Raw genomic sequence first — 20,500 nt, 5'->3', positions numbered from 1 at the left:
CCTGACCCAGGAATTGAACCACGGTCTCCTGCATTGCAGGAGGCTTCTTTACCAACTGAGCTATGAGGGAAGCCCTCCCTGTTAAGGATTTGATTTCAATTATGCTCAGAAATCGATAAGGTTACATTCAGCCATGTTACATACCCTGTCTGACATACAACAATATTTCAGTTCAGTTCAGTCACTCAGTTCGACCCCATGAATCGCAGCATGCCAGGCCTCCCTGTCCATCACCAACTCCTGGAGTTTACTCAAATTCATGTCCATTGAGTCAGTGATGCCATCCAGCCATCTCATCCTCTGTCGTCCCCTTCTCCTCCTGTCCCCAATCCCTCCCAGCATCACCATCTTTTCCAATGAGTCAACTCTTAGCATGAGGTGGCCAAAGTACTGGAGTCTGAGCTTTAACATCAGTCCTTCCAAAGAACACCCAGAGCTGATCTACTTTAGAATGGACTGGTTGGCTTTCCTTGCAGTCCAATGGACTCTCAAGAGTCTTCTCCAACACCACAGTTCAAAAGCATCAATTCTTCGGCGCTCAGACTTCTTCACAGTCCAACTCTCACATCCATACACGACCATTGGAAAAACCTTGACTAGACGGACCTTTGTTGGCAAAGTAATGTCTCTGCTTTTGAATATGCTATCTAGGTTGGTCATAACTTTCCTTTCAAGGAGTGTCTTTTTTATTTTTTAACTTTACAATATTGTATTAGTTTTGCCAAATATCAAAATGAATCCGCCACAGGTATACCTGTGTTTCCCATCCTGAACCCTCCTCCGTCCTCCCTCCCCATACCCTCCCTCTGGGTCGTCCCAGTGCACCAGCCCCAAGCATCCAGTATCGTGCATCGAACCTGGACTGGCGACTCGTTTCATACATGATATTATACATGTTTCAATGCCATTCTCCCAAATCTCCCCAACCTCTCCCTCTCCCACAGAGTCCATAAGACTGATCTATACATTAGTGTCTCTTTTGCTGTCTCAATCACCATCTGCAGTGATTTTGGAGCCCTAAAAAATAAAGTCTGACACTGCTTCCACTGTTTAGCCACCTACTTCCCATGAAGTGATGGGACCAGATGCCATGATCTTAGTTTTCTGAATGTTGAGCTTTAAGCCAACTTTTTCACTCTCCACTTTCACTTTCATCGAGGCTCTTTAGCTTTTCACTTTTTGCCATAAGAGTGGTGTCATCTGCATATCTGAGGTTATTGATATTTCTCCCGGCAATCTTGATTCCAGCTTGTGCTTCTTCCAGTCCAGCGTTTCTCATGATGTACTCTGAATATAAGTTAAATAAGCAGGGTGACAGTATACAGCCTTGACGTACTCCTTTTCCTATTTGGAACCAGTCTGTTGTTCCGTGTCCAGTTCTAACTGTTGCTTCCTGACCTGCATATAGGTTTCTCAAGAGGCAGGTCAGGTGGTCTGGTATTCCCATCTCTTTCAGAATTTTCCACAGTTTATTGTGATCCACACAGTCAAAGGCTTTGGCATAGTCAATAAAGCAGAAATAGATGTTTTTCTGGAACTCTCTTGCTTTTTCCATGATCCAGCAGATGGTGGCAGTTTGATCTCTGGTTCCTCTGCGTTTTCTAAAACCAGCTTGAACATCAGGAAGTTCACGGTTCACATATTGCTAAAGCCTGGCTTGGAGAATTTTGAGAATCAGTTTACTAGCGTGTGAGATGAGTGCAATTGTGCGGTAGTTTGAGCATTCTTTGGCATTGCCTTTCTTTGAGACTGGACTGAAAACTGACCTTTTCCAGTCCTGTGGCCACTGCTGAGTTTCCCAAATTTGCTGACATATTGAGTGCAGCACTTTCACAGCATCATCTTTCAGGATTTGAGATAGTTCAACTGGAATTTCATTACCTCCACTAGATTTGTTCATAGTGATGCTTCCTAAGGCCAACTTGACTTCACATTCCAGGATGTCTGGCTCTAGGTCAGTGATCACACCATCGTGATTATCTGGGTCATGAAGATCTTTTTTGTACAGATCTTCTGTGTATTCTTGCCACCTCTTCTTAATATCTTCTGCTTTTTTTTAGGTCCATACCATTTCTGTCCTTTATCAAGCCCATCTTTGCATGAAATGTTCCCTTGGTATCTCTAATTTTCTTGAAGAGATCTCTAGTCTTTCCCATTCTGTTGTTTTCCTCTGTTTCTTTGCATTGATCGCTGAGGAAGGCTTTCTTATCTCTCCTTGCTATTCTTTGGAACTCTGCATTCAGATGCTTATATCTTTCCTTTTCTCCTTTGCTTTTCGCTTCTTTTCTTCAACAACATTTAAGTCTTGGACGAGATGGCTGGATGACATCACTAACTCGATGGACGTGAGTCTGAGTGAACTCCAGGAGTTGGTGATGGACAGGGAGGCCTGGCATGATGTGATTTCATGGGGTCGAAAAGAGTCAGACAGGACTGAGCAACTGAACTGAGCTGAACTGAGCTGAATTGAAATGTTGGAAATTAATTTATATTGATTCATTTCTATCAGAAGGCTGAGTCTGGATTAAAGAATTGATGTCAAGTGTCTCACAGTGGAATTAGAAGATTGGAGTTAACTCCTGGCACTTACACTTTTACAGATGTGAACTTGATTAAGTTATTTCAAATAGGAAATAGTTTCACCTGTGAAAAGGGAAAATTATTTACCTAACAAGTTGTTGTCCTCATTAAGGTTATTCATAGTACCTGGAACATAGAGATGCATTTTCTATAGTCTGGTTAATAGAAAAAGGTTTAAAAATTATGATAATACATTTACCCTCACCGTGTTACCAAATATGCTTGAATATGCATGACACCCTTTTAATGGACTTCTCAGCTAATCCCAGTGCGAATTAAAGACAATTCTCTGACATATTTCTCTCCCCTCACTGCACCTCTTAGCACATCACACATTAAGATGCTCTTCAGATTACATTTCAATGTTATTTGTTGAGTACCCTTTACTAACACCCAATCCTTGACTTGCCGGGCACTAATGTCAGTCTAGACTCTAGAAAGTGTTTCTACAAACAATGCCTTTTGGAGGCTTTCCCAGTGTCTGGCTAGTGCTACACTGCCAGGAGTTAACAATTAAAGCACCGGTCGCAAAACGGCACTTCTCATCCAAGAAAAGCGCGCAACACTCACTCTGCTAGTTCAACCTGTCTTTTGGATCAATTCTGCTGCTAGAGTTCAAGTCCCCGCGAGAGGAAGCGTATTCCGCCTCACATTAAACAGAAACACTTCGATTCATTATTAGGGCTGCAGGAGGGCAACTCCAGCAACTAGGGATTTGGAAGAAAGCGGGTTCCGCTTTCGCGAGGCCAGTGCGGCACCTCAGCAATCTGCCAGCCCTGGAAGTTTGTGAGTCTCCACTTGTAAGACTGATAGTCACCTTGACCCTCCCGGAGAGGTGGGGAAAGTTAGTCCTGGACCGGAGGCGGGGAGTAAAACCGAAGACTGAGAACTTTCGCAAGCAAAACACGCCGTCACGTTTTCCTGTTTTCAGCGCAGCAGGAGATGCCAAGAGTTTAAGGGTGGCGATAGCAGGTGGCAGGACTCCGCCCACCACCGCGCTTCTCCCTCAGCTTGCACGCCCCTCTCCCTCGGTGAGGTCCCGCCTCTGAGGCGCGCGCGAAGAGTTGTTAAGCCTTGTATTCTGGGAGTTGTAGTCCTGGTGCCGGGAGTCACCCCAGGAAAAGCAACTCTGGCCTACAGACCCCGTGGTACCGTGCGGCGCTGGCCGCTCCCGGATGTGTGCCTAGCGCCGGAAGAGAAGACAGCCCCCCTCTCTCAGCCCGGCCATCTTGTGGGAAGAGCTGAAGCAGGCGCTCTTGGCTCGGCGCGGCCCGCTGCAATCCGTGGAGGAACGCGCCGCCGAGCCACCATCATGCCTGGGCACTTACAGGAAGGCTTCGGCTGCGTGGTCACCAACCGATTCGACCAGTTATTTGACGACGAATCGGACCCCTTCGAGGTGTTGAAGGCAGCAGAGAACAAGAAAAAAGAAGCCGGCGGGGGCGGCGTTGGGGGCCCTGGGGCGAAGAGCGCAGCTCAGGCCGCAGCTCAGACCAACTCCAATGCGGCGGGCAAACAGCTGCGTAAAGAGTCCCAGAAAGACCGCAAGAATCCGCTGCCCCCCAGCGTCGGCGTGGTTGACAAGAAGGAGGAGACGCAGCCGCCTGTGGCGCTGAAGAAAGAAGGTAAAGCAGTGGTAGAAGGTGGGAGACACCCGGGATGGAGGGAAGGAGCGAGGAGACTTGGGGCTAACCCTCGCTTCTGGGGCTCCGAGGGTTCGCGGGAGACTTGGCCACCGATATCCCCGCGTTTCCCTCAACGCGACAAAAGCCAGGTCCTGCGAAGGTGTTGGGAGCGTGTTAAGCCCAAGTTCAAACCACCACCTGCAAGGATACTGGAACCACCCCTTCCCGCCTCAGGTCTGAGCCGAGAAGCGTGGTCGGGATCCTGGGAGGCTGTTGCCTTCCCGCCGGATTCCTTGGTGGGCGAGCGCATGGACCGAGGCTCGGTGAAGGGAGCCACTCCTCGGAGCACTTGTAGTGAAGCGGATAGCGGGAGCTCCGCGGCTTCTTCCTGCTCAGAGCTCCCCCCTCAGTCTGCTGCTCTGAGGTGAGGTTGTCTCCTTTAGGCTCCTCTCTTGCCATCTTGTCCCAGGATGGCGCGGGGTACGCCCGAGAAAGAGAGTCGAGTTTTTTGCCTACGCACACACCTCCCCGCAGGCATGTTCGAACCGCTCGGATATTGTGGAATAAGCTGCCCTTTTAGGTGCACACGTGCTTTATTGTCCACCTCTCGCCCCCTCAACTATTACAAACTTAATAACTTGCTGGAGTGAGTCAAGCTGTTGGGAGAGGAATTTAGCCACTCGGGATTGACCAGAAGCGGGAATTCTGAATGAAAACGTGTTGGCAGGAAATCCTGACACTCGTTCTCGAGTCAAGATCTTTTTTATCTACCCCGTCGAACCCCCGCGCCCCCCCCCCACCCCCCCGCACACAGTGTTTCGTGTGGTGTGCCCCTGGCCTGAGCCTCGTGGCTGTCACAGCGGTAGCCACCGCAGAGTCCTTTTGAGTCTATGGCTTTTTCTCCCCATGTGCGTGAAGCATGGCCGGGATTTCATTGGCGGGTGGTAGCTGCTTCCAGGTCATTGTAAACTTCGCGGGATTGCCTTGAACTTGGTGTTTGCACTCTCCCCTCATTGCTGGTTTCTCTTTGGTGGTGGGTGAAAAAGCATAGCAGTGAGGAATAAGGAAAAATCTTAAAGATCCGAAGTAAGTAGGTGTCGGACCTAAGCTCTGAATCATAGAGATTACCTCTGTGTGTTGAAAGTTGAAATTTTGCCACGTGCTTCAGAAAGGAGTTCTTAGCTTTAGTTGAATTTGATAGCGTTCAACTAATTTAAAAATGAAAACAATTGTGTTAGGTTTTGGTTTAGAATTTTTAAGAAATATAGAGAGAACGTTTTGAGGCTTGGGATGAAGAACCTAGGTGGTAAATAAAACAATTATATTAAAATTACAGGTTGGACAGGGAAGCACACTTTGGAGTATTAGAAAGCATGCATCTTTGAGGCTACTCAGCTAGTCTTTATAGCAGGCTCTATAGGCTGTAGTACAATGTAGTAAATCGTTTAATTTCTATGTTAAGAAACACTGACTTGTGTAGTCATTTAAACTGTGCTCATGTTTACCTCCTTTATCACACTAATTCAAAGGAGGTACATGCAAAAATGGAATCTGAAGTGTGTTCACTCTTTTTGCATGTTCAAAACATGAGGTGTGCTTTAAACCTCTCAGTTTGATCGTAAAGTCCGTTTATGAAATAAACTTTTACCTGGAACCTAGTATTTTAAATTATAAAGTTAGTTATTTTGTAAATTTATGAGCAGGATTGCGTTTACCGTTCAGTAGTCTTTCCTTGGGAAAATTTCCATTATTAGCTATCAACATTTTCCTTAGGTCAGCATTTCAGAGCACACTTATCCTTAAATTGCATAAAACAGGTTATAAAAATGTTGAATGAAAAAATTTCATTTTGAGAGCCTACTATGTAGCAGTCATTTCTGGTCATTGGGAAACTATAGACCTGTAAACAAAGTCCTGGACTCTTGTAGTAGGAAGGATTGTTAACCTGATCATGTATTCTGTGCCTTTGAATAGAGGTCCTGGCACAATCCTAGATATGCTTTAGGTAGGTATTTACTGTTTGTATTCTATTAATTTTGTAGTTTGTCTTTTGCCCACTTGAGGAACTTGAGAATTGACACCACTGAACATCACTAAGGTCTATTCTCATTTGTTTTTTAATGTTGAAAGCCTGGAATATAGAGAAAAATCTAGAGACACATTTTTAAATGTCAATTGCTGCATGGATTTATTTGTGTTTTAGATTCTGTAAGCCTGATAACTGAATATTGGAGTGGGGAAGTAAGCCATTGTTCATTTGGGTGTGTGAGGCGTGGATGTTATAAGAACTGGTTCCGTAGCTCCACCCCATACACTACCTCTGAAGAAAATTTTTTAAATGCCTTGGTGTAAGATCTAACATTTGTGGCCTGTCCTGAGAGTTTATGTGGAACGGACCTTAAAATTTCATTTAAGAGTTTGACATTTACCATTTGACTGCAAGCAGCTGAACAGTTGGGTGCATCTTGGTGGCGGTACACTTTCTTAGAAAGAACCAGAGTGAACCAACTTAATATCTTGTTGTGAAATCAGTTCCTCAGGTGACTGTCAGAAATTGTGGTTTGGGAATTAAAGCATACCTAAAATTTTACAGTCATAAGTTTAACCATCAGTCTACTTATTATCCTTAAGGCCACCATGGGGCCTTTTGGCCTTTGACACAAACAGAAAAAAAAAGGTAAGGGAGAGGGAAATCAGTAAATGCTTCAGCCATCATTTAATGTCACAAGTTTCTGTTTCTTACATCTTGCTTAATTTGTGTATGTGGTTTTTAAAGATTTTTTGAAAACATAATTGTAAGGGCAAACTAAAAAAAAATTTCTCCATAATAATAACTTCTGGTTGCATAACAGTGTGTTTTAAAATTAGGTGTGGTATGTATGTATATGTTTACATATATAGAAATATATGTATAAACTGCAATAGGAAGAGGGTTAAGTAGCTATTTCCAACTATGGAGATGTAATCTTTTTAAAATTTTTTTTATTGAAGTATAGTTCATTTACAAAATGTGTTACTTTCTGCTGTACACTGAAGTGATTCAGTTATGTATGTATGTGTATATAAGCTTTTTTAATATAGTCCCTTATGGTTTGTCAGAGGATATTGAATATAGTTTCCCATATTATACAGTAGGACCTTATTCATTGGATATAATCTTAAATGGCATTTGCTTTCCCTTCAGTTTTGTAATTTCATAAAATCATCAGTCTTTTTACTCTTTTTTTTTTCTCTTCAGATGATGTAAAATAAAATAATGCCTTCACTGTTGGTGTGTGTGTTTTTTTTTAAGGGTCCTTATCTGGTGATTGTGTTGGTTTGTTTGACTATTATTTGTAAATGGCTACTCTTATTAATCGTTTTTACTATATCATTTGCTTAAGATTTCTTTGAATTTAGAATTTCAAATTAAGAAGCGGGCATCTTGAAAAGTCAGAGAAATAACTAAATGACCTCCAGGTCAATTACAGAGAATGCTTTGTGGGGAAATGGTTTGGCAAACTAAATGGAATTTTGAAACAAGTTTATTTAAATAGAAATTTTTCTGAAGTACTTCGTTAAACTTCAGAGGTGCCCAGTGTTAGCCTTTTTCAACAGAAAGTGCTAGTGGTGGACTTAAAGAGTAGTATTTTTTTTTTTCCTAACAGTCTAGGCCTAAATGTTTTGTGTTGCAAAAATGATTTGCTTATATGGGTTTTTTTTTTTTTTAATTGTTTTAGGAATAAGACGTGTTGGAAGAAGACCTGATCAACAACTTCAGGGTGAAGGGAAGATAATTGATAGGAGACCAGAAAGGCGACCACCTCGTGAAAGAAGATTCGAAAAGCCACTTGAAGAAAAGGGTGAAGGAGGAGAATTTTCCGTTGATAGGCAAGATTGTTTCTTAATCTCTTCATATATTGTCAGTTTATAGACATCCATCTTAACGCATATGAATTAAGCATAATTGCCAGGAAGCAGTGTGGCTGGTTAATTTTATCAGTTTTTTCAGCAGACCATGTGAGTATGTGTGTTATTAATGACATTTTGGTAACAGTTTTTGGTATTCAGACTTAGATTTCTTGTAGTGAAACACTTCAGTTATGCAGGTTAGATGTGTTTATTTTAATTTTTAAGTATATGAGTGAATAGCAGTTTTATTAGATTATAATGTGAAATGAGTAACAGTGGAAGAGTATACACAGTAGTAGTAAAAGCGAATGTCAAAATAATTTTCTTTCTTTGGGGAATTCCCTAGTTCTGATTCCCTTTAACTGTTTAGAAAGAGACTATTTTGAATTTTCTAAACATATTTAACAGTTGCCATGTGAGCCAGTAAATATGTTCCTGTATTTTTGAGTCTTTGACTTTCTCTCATTCTTTTTTCCAGAAACCTTACAAGTATGTAATATTTTTCATTTGTTGTAGACCGATTATTGACCGGCCTATCCGAGGCCGTGGTGGTCTTGGAAGAGGTCGAGGAGGTCGTGGACGTGGAATGGGCCGGGGAGATGGCTTTGATTCTCGTGGCAAACGTGAATTTGATAGGCATAGTGGAAGTGATAGATCGTAAGTCTTATATTGGTTTTTATTATACTTTAATATTTGAATCTACTTCTTTAATAAAACAAAATTTGAATTTCTAGAACTAAAGAGTATTATGTTAACTCAGTTTTGTTAGTTCTTTTTCACATTACAGTGGCCTGAAGCATGAGGACAAACGTGGAGGGAGTGGATCTCACAACTGGGGAACTGTCAAAGATGAATTAACGTTGGTATTCCATTTTTTTAATAAATAATTTTAATAAAATTGTATAGTTTACTTTTGAGATTTGCCCTTAATTCTGTTAAATATTTACTTGTCCTTGGGACAAAAATGGATGCTGTCATCTCAGCTACTTCCTTACAAGATGATGGGTGATTTTTTGGATATGTTAGGGTTATAATGTGTCAAATGACCAATTTTCCTCTGTTTCAAACGTATGTGATACTTTTCATATAGGTATGTCACTTTTTTTGAAATCTTACATTGAAGTTATTTGAATGTTCTGCTATTGTATGTTTCTTATTTTGTAATTCTTATTCTAGCTATTGACCTTTTAGTGACTATAAAAACTTGAAAAGCTGGTGGGGCTTTATTTCAGAACTGCTGCCTTTCTACTTTTTGAGTAGTGTGCTTGAGCTATAACTTGGATCAGTATATATTTTTAAATTATTTTCTCATGGTGTTCTACAGGGGAGTAAATTCAGTAGGAAAAAACTGGGAATGTGAGAATTTTAAAATACTTCTGTATACTCTTTTAACTACATGTAAATGGACCTAGATGCCTTTTTTTTCTTTCTTTCCTTAGAGAGTCCCCCAAATACATTCAGAAACAAATATCTTATAATTGCAGTGACTTGGAACAATCAAATGTGACTGAGGAAACACCTGAAGGTGAAGAACATCCAGTTGCGGACACTGAAAATAAGTAAGTGATTTTGTGTGTGGTGGTAATGCTTGAGCATTGCAATGTGTGGGGTTTACCAAAAAAACAATCTATAGACTTAATGTTGTTAAATATTTGCTTTTTAATAGGAAAGACTTTATTGTACTCCATTCCTTCAAATAGTAGAGTAGTACTTTACACATGTATATGTTGGGCTGTTTGAATTTACCATTGACATTTTAAAAAGATAAGGAAGATACGTATTTTAGTAAATCCTGTTAGCCCTGAGCACAAAAATTATCTGTTTTAACCTGAGAATTATTTGCAACTCATAGTTCAAAGTACTTTGGACTCTATAGCTGTACACATTTTATACTGAGACAGTTTAAAATGAGAAAATGTGACTATTAAAATTAGTTCCTCCATCTCTTTGAACGTTTTTCCTGTTGACATAGAATGTGGAATACAGCATTATTGGCTTGTTTTAAAATCTGTGAGGAGAGCAAGGCCCAGAATACGTTATCATTTAACTAGCTTTTCTTATTTTCTGAGTTTTTAGGTACAAGACAGTTTTGAAATTGTTCAAGGATTGGAGAGTTTTAAAGACTCAAGTTATGCTGGTAGAAATAGTTTTATGCCTTCCTCTGTCTTCCATCAATACAAGCAGAAGTTATATGTCAGTCATTTCTTTCAGCATGTAGTTTAAAGTCTTGCATTGCAGATTATTTAGGTCAGTAATTCTTAATAAAGGCATAATCAAGTCATTTAGGGAGGGGATACTTTTCTAAACTCTTTTTCTCCAGAATTTTTCTTAGAGTGAAGCACTATTAATGATTAGAAAGTCATATTTAGTGGATTTCCTTAAATAAGGAATAATAATTGATTTATTATTAGAGAAAATTACTATTGTTTTTAGTTATTACTAAAAATATAAATATTATTTTTAGTTACACTATTAGTTATTTTAGTTATTATTATTACTATTAAGTAAAAATACATGGTGTTGAGTGATGTGTTGAACTTTGTTTTATTTTGTATGAAACTATGAATATTTTGTGGTAAACAAAGGAATAGGTAAGTTAAATGAACCTTATACAACACTTAATTACTTTACAAAGCTCAACACAAATATTGTGCCCTTAATGAAGAGCCTTCATTTATTTAAATGAATAAATATTTAATTTGTTTAAATATTTAAACATATTTAAATCACCTTAAGAGTAATCTGCCAAGATTATAACTACTGATACTTACAGTTATGTAAGAGATATATTGGTATTGATAGGGTATTGGAAGCAAATTTTAGCTCAGTTCCCAGGACTGAAATTGGGGTTCTAGGTACTGAGCCTAAAGACCATGATGATGACATTAGCTTACATATGCAAGAGTGTAAATTTAAGAAACACAGTTTTGGCTGAATTTGATTGGTTCCTTTAAGTATAGTTCTTGAGTTTCTGTTTTGTTTCATTTGATTCTTAGAACCCTTGAAGGTAGATGTCATGGTTTCATGATGTGATAAATGTATGCTGAGTTCTGTTCTTGGCTAGGTTACAGCTTATGAGTAACTGGGACCTTTTTTCTATCTTTAGTTTTCTGATGTGCAAACTGACAGGGTTGGACTTGATACTTAAAATTGCATCAATTCAGTATAAACTCGGTCTGGGGAGTTTAAGATGAGATTTGTCAAACAGTAAAGAATAGCATGTATGGAAGTTATTTGAGCTCTGAGGCTAACTGAATCACCTACTATCTTTGGAAAGAAGCGGTGCTCCCAAAATAGCAAACTTGTTTGGTGACAATTGAAAATTGAGATTAAATAGTGAATTCCTAGGTGCATGCTTTGTTTGTGTAAAAAGGAAACAGGATACTATGTAATAGTTATAGTCTGGGAATTATATTAGAAATAACACAATTTGGTATTAAGTATTGAAAACCGGTATTTTATAGAAAGTTCCATTACTAATGAAACTTTAGTTTGCTATTCATGTACACACTGGTTTGACAGTTGGAGTATATATAAAGATTGGATTTGTAGAAATTAGAGATTTGCTTTAAATATTATAAAAATGGATGAGGGAACAGTTCTCTTATATTCTTATATAAAACTTGGTTGTCATGGGCAGCCTAGATGATTACCTTCATGTGTGTTATGAATTATGTATTATGGAAATTAAAAATGTGTTTTAGCAGAAGCTAAATCAGATTTCAATCACATACTGTAAGTTTTTAAAACAGTAGTGTGGTTTTAAAAAATGTGTTCTAGGTTTAATAAAGCCAGTTCAAGATTGTGTTACTGATAGATGGTCATTTAAGAGTTTATAAAGATGAATTGTATGTTCTTTCGCTATCCACATTTTCACTGATTCAACAAACAGTGAATTCCTGGTCTCTACCAAGTCACATGTTAGCCATTGGGTTACAAAGAAAACTGATTTTCCTGTCCTTGGATAATCTAGATGATTATCAACCAGCTAAGGTTGGTACTTCCTCACTTACAAGTTCTGTGATTTTATGAGCTCACTACCAGGTGTAATACTGAAACATCTTCACGCAGGGAGAATGAAGTTGAAGAAGTAAAGGAAGAGGGTCCAAAAGAAATGACTTTGGATGAGTGGAAGGCTATTCAAAATAAGGACCGGGCAAAAGTAGAATTTAATATCCGAAAACCAAATGAAGGTGCTGATGGGCAGTGGAAGAAGGGATTTGTTCTTCATAAGTCAAAAAGTGAAGAGGTAAAGTGAAGTTTTGTGGTGTTTGAAAATGTTCAGATTTGTCTTGAATTACATATACAATTTTTGTTTTAAAATTTCACATGGGTAATCTGTTTATAAAGTAAAGTTTTACATGGGATTATTTGAGACATATATTGCCCCCAAAGGAAAATAAACTGCATTATGATATAGTCTTAAGAAATTATTCTTTTAAAGTTGTAATCTTTTTTAAAATCTTACTTAACTGGGAGTCATTAAGACTTGTATTAGGTTGAAAGGTTGGCATTTTTTATGTGGTATAACTTTAAACTGTCTGCCTATGCCCTGTATAAATAATATCCAGGAATCTTTCATTAATCTTTACTGAAGAGTAATAGCTTGTGAAGACCAGAGAATTTATGAGTTTCCTTTCCTTAGGAAATAAGGAAACTAATGAAAATACTTGAGAAAGACGAGTGACTTTTGATTTGGTAGCTTTTATTTAAGTCTTGGGGCACACATTCTTAGGGGACTATCCCACTGCTATATCTTTTTAGGGTTTATGTAAGTATAAGCTTTTAGTCACAGTTAAACTGAAATGTTATGAAGGCAACCTGTAATTTTAAAAAATACAGTAAAATCTTTCTACATTTTAATTTTCTAAGCAAAAAAATAATTGTGAAACAAGCTTGGAAATATTCTGCACTAAAAAGTTTAGAGTTGATTTTTTAAACATGGGCATCATGAAAGTAGTATAAATGAGACAGTCTTGTGTCATTTCCTGTTGGTAAAGAAAAAATATTTTGCTTCATTAGAGTGCTTTGGGTTTTTTTGTAGTTCTTGTTGTAAAGTTGTTTTGTGTGTCTGTAAAATTCAAAAAGAATCTTGGATTTAAAGAACCATAGAAGTTCACTTTAGGGAGATTATTCATTTGAACTAATTATTAAACTGCTTGCTGCTGCTGCTGCTAAGTCGCTTCAGTCATGTCGGACTCCATGCGACCCCATGCAGCCCACCAGGCCCCGCCGTCCCTGGGATTCTCCAGGCAAGAACACTGGAGTGGGCTGCCATTTCCTCCTCCAATGCATGAAAGTGAAAAGTGAAAGTGAAGTCGCTGAGTCGTGTCCGACTCTTAGCGACCCCATGGACTGCAGCCTACCAGGCTCCTCCGTCCATGGGATTTTCCAGGCAAGAGTACTGGAGTGGAGTGCCATTGCCTTCTCCATTAAACTGCTTAGGATAATGTAAAAAAAAGTACTTTGGCACCTTTGAGACAATTATTCATAAGTTTTTGGGGTCCCAACAGAATTTTTCTTCAGAACAGGACACAGACATGAAATACTTTGGTATAATTTTAGATTATTTATTACCATTAATACCCTGCAACCTCTTCATGCATTTTATAGACATCTGGTTAAATATCCCAGTTTTAAGTATTTTATATTGAGCTTTTCAGAAATAATTATTACACAAGGTGATACATAGAATTTTCTGAAAATTATAAAATGTGAAATTGGTTATGAATAACCTTGAAAATAGGATATTTTCTTTATCAACCACTTACAAATGCTTGGACCCTCATAGTTAGGCTACTTTTGTGATGTTGTACTTGGAATCTGGCCTTATTGGCATATATGGCCTTAACACTTGAATACAGATTGTCTCTGATATAGAACTTGATTTTCACTTTCAATACTACATTTTATAAATTACATGAGATATTTAACACATTATAATAAAGGCTTTGTGGATTTGTTTTAGATGATTTTGCTCTGCCGTTGGGTAATGTAGAGATGTCCTAAGCACATTGAAGGTAGGCTAGGCCAAGCTATGATGTGTTTGGTAGGTTAGGTATATTAAATGTATTTTGGATTTAAAGATAATCTGGGGTTTATCAGGATGCAACCTCATTGTAACTTTATAATAGGTCTTTAAGTTTGTTGTATACAGTGCTTTGAGTACTCTTTTTTTCTTTTATTGTACTTATCTTCATCTTCACAATAAAAATGAAGTAGTTAGGGAAAGGAAAGCACTTTTTTGAGAAATGGAGAACTGAATTATTGACAGCTGAGACCAAGCTCTATTTCCTTAATTATTGCACAGTGCTATAGAAAAAAAAAAAACAAACCCTGTAAATTGATCCTGGTAGTTTACTTGAAGATTGGGGATGTAACCTGAATATCCAGGCTTCCTCTTAATTACTATAGTAATACCTTCAGGATTGTTTTCAGTAATATATCACCTTAAGCTTTTTTGCTTCTTGCTCTAGAAATTTATAAATGGTTTTAACTAATAAATTGATATTGTTGTTTAAGTTAATATTTTTTAAATGTTAAAATTAATATTTTTTTAAACTTAAAAAACTGGAAAATATTTTTAAAAACCTTTCTTTTTAAAGAAAGAGACAAAAGGGATGTAATTTAGTTTGGGTATTAGATGATTAAAGGAATGCAAATCTGTTAACAAATAAAGAATTTGTACTTGAAAGGTAATTATTAACAGTTGTAATATTACAAGATATTTAGAATGAAATACCCTTCAGAAAAAAGGATTATACATGTATTTAGAAAAATTAAAACATACTTTAGTATAGGAAGTTTCCAACTAGAAGATTAAAACCCATTCTCCCAAATGTACAAAAGAAAATCAGGCATTAAGCAGTGTGAGATTGCTTGGCATTTTTGCAGAGTTTGTCATGTGGCTTAGGCATCTGAGTTTCACAAACATGATGACTTCATTTTAATGCAGGTTCCTTTGGTAAATTTAAGGCATGGTTTTATTTGTGCACAGTTTTTGAAGGTTTTTTATTTAACTTGTTTCACTTGAATCTGTAGTTCTCCAATTTATATGGCAGAACATGTTTAAATATAAACAAAAGCATTTTGAGAAGTCTGTACACAGTTTCTTTCCCAAGTCATAGCTGGTATAGAGCAAAAGTTCTCTTTAAAACTTAATGAAGAGATTCAGTAATGTCTCTAACAGAAATATATACCATCTATCTAAAAGTCTTCATCAGAGGGTTCAGATTGGAATCCTAATCTGAAGGGCATATTTTAAATGTACTTGTTCATCCCTGATGGCTCAGAGGGTAAACAATCTGCCTGAAGTGCAGGAGACCAAGCTTCTATCCCTGGATCGGGAAGATCCCCTGAAGAAGGAAATGGCTACCCATTCAAGTATTTTGCCTGGAGAATCCCATGGACGGAGGAGCTTGGTAGGCTACAGTCCATAGGGTTGCAGAGAGTCAGACACGACTGAGCAGCTAACACTATTCATACTTCACTGCTAAAGATTATAATTCAGTAGGTTTGAGGTGGGGCCCAGCCACTTGAGTAGCTGTGATAATACCTCTAATCAAGACTTGCTAGTGTCACCTATAATTAAAGTTAAGGGAATATGAAGTGGAGAAAAGTGAAAGGAATTCTTCCTGCTAGATGACTGTAAGTCATCCCAAAGCTTACTTATTACCTGTTGTTACATTTTTTCACACAAAGGACAGGTTGTAGAAAGCTCATTTAGAAATATACAACATTGCTTTCCTATTAATCAAATCACCCAGTGGCCTTCATTTGAAATTTTAGGCTCATGCTGAAGACTCAGTTATGGATCATCATTTCCGGAAGCCAGCAAATGATATAACATCTCAGCTGGAGATCAATTTTGGAGACCTTGGCCGCCCAGGACGTGGCGGCAGGGGAGGACGAGGTGGCCGTGGGCGTGGTGGACGTCCAAACCGTGGCATCAGGACTGACAAGGTAATTTTAAGACATAGTCTACCGTTGTAAGTAACTTGAGGGACCTCTTTGGATGGATGACTGACCTAACTCCTTTTGGGGACATAAGTAGAAGAAAAAGGTTGGCACGCCTTTAAGAAATTACATTTTAGGTTATATTTTTGTTTAAAGCACTTAAATGGCTGTGCTGCCAGTGGTTAAGTTTATCACCCTTTATTGAACAATTTAGTGCTTGTCATGGTACTGTGCTTTTAAAAAAAATTGCCATTTTATAGAAGATGAAATTCAGGTGCAAGGAACCAAGGTAATTTTTTGGTCTTTGTCTACCTGAAGTGCCAAATATCAATAATTGTCTTGACAAATCTTCACTGCTTTTTAGAGCTCAGCTTGATAAAACCTTTGTGTCCAGTATCTAATTGTGTTACATTGATTGGTTGTTGATTCCTATTCTTTTCAGGAGAGCTGGTCTCTTACTAGAGTTGGGTTTCATTTTTGTCGTGTTTTTTGTGATTTCCATTGCCTTGCACTGTGTGTGACACAAAACAAAATTTTTCTGAAACATTTTGCTAGAAGCCCTAGTAATTGGTAGTTTTGAATTCTGATCTGCTTGATCCCAAAGTTCATGGTTTATTGATGAGATATTATTAAAGTATTAGTGATAATTTGAGTTAATTCATTGTGTCTTACAGTCTATTTCAGAACCAACCATAATGTCCTGAATTCTCAGCATCTGATAAATGGCACCCCATCTGCTTGATTGAGTCTGACAATGTTTAATTACAGTAGTAACTTAATATTCTAGATTTTATGGTCACCTATAACAGTTCAGTGATATTTTGTTTGTTTTTTCCCTCTGTAACACAATGGCAACCCACTCCAGTCCTCCTGCCTGGAAAATCCCGTGGGCGGAGGAGCCTGGTAGGCTGCAGTCCGTGGGGTCGGGAAGAGTCGAACATGACTGAGCGACTTCCCTTTACCTTTTCACTTTCATGCATTGGAGAAGGCCATGGCAACCCACTCCAGTGTTCTTGCCTGGAGAATCCCAGGAACGGGGGAGCTTGGTGGGCTGCCGTCTCTGGGGTCACACAGAGTCGGACACGACTGAAGTGACTTAGCAGCATTGTGTATATGGATCTTTTCAATACTTTTTTGTTTTATAATTTGTATTTTGACTATAAATAGCCATCGAGTTCCTTCCTATTAGCTATGAATGTGCTGCTTAAATAATTGGTTTCTTAGCTTGCTTTCATTGCCATTCTTAATAGCAAGTGGGAAAAATAAAAGAATAGTGAACAGGAGTGAATCCACATATGTACCTTGTGTGAATCTACTAGTGTGATTTGTTAGAAAAACAAATAACCCATGGTGTTACTAGGAGTTTTCTCAGATCTTGGTAGAAAATTCAGGACAGGGCTCATTGCAAATATTTGTAGTCCTTTTTTGTTTTTTTAATTTTACTGGAGTTTACAATGTTGTATTAGTTTCTGCAGAGTTGGATCAGTTATATATACACACATATATTCACTTGTTTTTAGATTCTTTTTATATATAGGTTGTTACAATACAGTCAGTCCTTATTAGTTACCTATTTATTTAGTTACATATAGTGTGTATATGTCGATCTCAGTCTCCCAATTTATTCCCCTCAAGTCCTATTCTGATCCATAATTTTACCTTTTGAAAGTAAAAGCTTTGGCGTATTTTACTTATTGTAATAAAACTGTGTGTGTGTGTGTGTTTTTTTAAGAATCTGTCTAAATGTAGCCACTGGAAATATTATATAAGATTTGAGAATCATTAATTTTGCTTGTTTCTTTTTCAGTCAAGTGCTTCTGCTCCTGATGTGGATGACCCAGAGGCATTCCCAGCTCTGGCTTAACTGGATGCCATAAGACCGCCCTGGTTCCTTTGTGGACCCTCCTCTTTGAGGCTTGCATGCTTAAGGATCCCAAACGACTAAGAAATTTAAAAAAACAAAAAAAAAGACTGTCATTCATACCATTCACACCTAAAGACTGAATTTTATCTGTTTTGAAAATGAACTACTCCTGCTACACAGAAGTAACAATATGGTAGTCAGTTTTGTATTTAGAAATGTATTGGTAGCAGGGATGTTTTCATAATTTTCAGAGATTATGCATTCTTCATGAATACTTTTGTATTGCTGCTTGCAAATATGCATTTCCAAACTTGAAATATAGGTGTGAACAGTGTGTACCAGTTTAAAGCTTTCACTTCATTTGTGTTTTTTAATTAAGGATTTAGATGTTCCCCCCTATTACAAACTGGTTTTAAATATTGGACATAATATCAGTTTTAATACCTGCTTTGCATTTTCACACATGGTCAACTGGGACATGTAAACTTTGTCAAATTTTATGCTGTGTGGAATACTAACTACTTTATGTATTTTAACTTAGTTTTAATATTTTCATTTCTGGGGATAAGGTCTTTCTCACTTCTCATGATAGCTGTTATATATGCTAAATCTTTATATACAGAAATACCAGTACTTGAACAAATTCAAAGCACATTGGTTTATTAACCCTTGTTCCTGCATGGTTCATTAGGTTCAAATTATAATTGATTCAATTTCAATTATATTTACTTTTAAAATGTCACTTGGCCATTTTAAAAATCAGTCTAGACACCTTACTGGTAAAAGTTGTTTAAGCTACTTATTGTTGATAGACACATACTGTCAAGTGAAGTAGTTTTATGGGTGTTGGGTTTTTCCTCCTCCAATAGGGTGGATGGAACAAGTTGATTTGGCTAATGTGTTAACATTTAAACTGCTCTGTAAAGTAAGTGGCCGCTCAGTATGATATGTATGTGTGAAAGGTCCCAAAATCAAAATTGTACATCCATAATCAACCCTTTAACTCTCCCTTGTTCTAAAGAAACCAAAGGGCACTGGTTAGTATGGTAAGGTTGGAGGTTGTTAATTTCTGGGATTTGGAAAGTGGACAGCTTTACTTTATAAGGTTGGAACAGCAGCACCATCCATGAAATGAAAACCAAAAATTTTACTGTTTGCAAATTTCCTATATTGCTATTAATTTTTGTCTTAAGTTGATAGATTCTGTAGAAGGTAACAACTATCTTTTTACCTCTTCCTCTGTTACAAAATTAGGTTAACAATGGATTCTTTAATCAAGAGCATCACCACTTACTAAAACATACATGGAGAGAATAATAAACAGCCTTTCTAGGATTTTTTTTTTAAGTCTTCTGCAACATTGATTAACAGGAAAGGGGCTTTATTTACAGATTTAAAGATCTTTTTGTCACTATTAGTAATTTTCTATGTGGTAATGTCCAATTTTAAAAATACTTTATATAAGACATTAAGTCATAAAATGTCTGTTTATCTCATTAGTTTTCCCCTGTACTTCTAAAGGAGAAACCATACAGTACAAGAGTTATGCATTGGGATTGGATTAATTGATACAGTGACCTACTAGTTTGACATTTTAGGAAGGAGGTAATTGGTTTTTTTAAATGGTGGATAAGCTTGTGCTGGTGTTTTGGATCTTATGATGCTGAGCATGTTCTGCACTGGTGCTAATGTTAAACATAATTTTATATTTACAAACATCTGCTACCCAGAGGCAAGTATTAATTTAGTCCATATGGACTATTGACCCCTCTTGAGATTGCAACATACACATTCCTAAACATACCCATAAGTAGTGTGTTTAAAGTATCTTAACTCATTTTTGGATACGAACATGTAATAAACCTGATTTCTAGCAACATATAGAAAACACCTATTAAAAAAATAAGTTCTACTCATTGTCAGCCATTGCTGGCATTCTGTCACTAGAGAATACACAGCAATATCTGGTATGTTGCAAGCTTTCAAGATAGCCTGGATTTTAAAAGTCAGTCCATTAGTTGTATCTGATGGATGTAAATTTGCCTCCTAGTTCACTTTGTGTCACGAGCTAAAACTGTGAACCTAACTTTCTCTTATTGGTGGGTAATAACTGAAAATAAAGATTTTATTTTCATGCTCACTTCTTAAAAGTCATAAAAGCAATCAAATAGGAGCCCATTTATCGTCACGTGTCTTCTGACCTATGTGTGTATTCCCAAAGGTAATGTTCATATTTCATTTTTTCCACAAACAGACTTGTTTATATGGAGTGTTTGTTAACCTAGTCTGTCAAATAGCAATTGGGAGAGTACCTATTTTAATTACAAAGTTTAATTCTTGCAAAATGAATTTCAAGGACCGACATGACAATTGACTTGAAGGAAAATTGACAATTTCCTTGTAGGAAACTCCATGTTTGAGTGAATGTCAGGGATTTGTCTTTTATGTTGAGGGTTTGTCTTTTCACAAATAAGGTGATAATGGCTGATAGAATGTTCTAATGCACTTGTGTCTTGATGCTTTTAAAGCGAAATAGTGGTACAGTTTATATTTTTTATTAAGATTTTCAGTTTACATTGAGATG

The 20,500-nt window shown here is 37.6% G+C and overlaps 1 protein-coding gene across 4 annotated transcripts; it reads left to right on the top strand.

The window, feature by feature from the left end:
* Window positions 1–3,790: 3,790 nt before the first annotated feature.
* SERBP1 (SERPINE1 mRNA binding protein 1) lies at window positions 3,791–20,056 on the top strand. 4 transcript variants are annotated; one of them, XM_086394311.1, is made up of 8 exons: window positions 3,791–4,205; window positions 7,925–8,075; window positions 8,613–8,753; window positions 8,884–8,955; window positions 9,581–9,655; window positions 12,168–12,345; window positions 15,885–16,058; window positions 17,860–20,056. In XM_086394311.1, the coding sequence occupies exons 1-8, from the start codon at window positions 3,893–3,895 to the stop codon at window positions 17,914–17,916; spliced, it is 1,161 nt and encodes a 386-aa protein (XP_086250437.1). In that variant the 5' UTR covers window positions 3,791–3,892; the 3' UTR covers window positions 17,917–20,056. The 4 variants fall into 4 exon arrangements, with proteins under 4 accessions (XP_086250437.1, XP_086250435.1, XP_086250436.1 ...); XM_086394309.1 differs by having other exon boundaries at window positions 9,536–9,655; XM_086394310.1 differs by having other exon boundaries at window positions 8,866–8,955.
* The last annotated feature ends 444 nt before the right edge of the window (window positions 20,057–20,500 follow it).

This window comes from Bos grunniens, chromosome 3, assembly GCF_055505025.1.
Source record: "Bos grunniens cultivar Pamir isolate PY7600 chromosome 3, Bosgru_T2T1.0, whole genome shotgun sequence".
Lineage (NCBI taxonomy): Eukaryota > Metazoa > Chordata > Mammalia > Artiodactyla > Bovidae > Bos > Bos grunniens.
The sequence above is the reverse complement of the archived record's forward strand: the minus strand, read 5'-3'. Positions and strand labels throughout refer to the sequence as shown.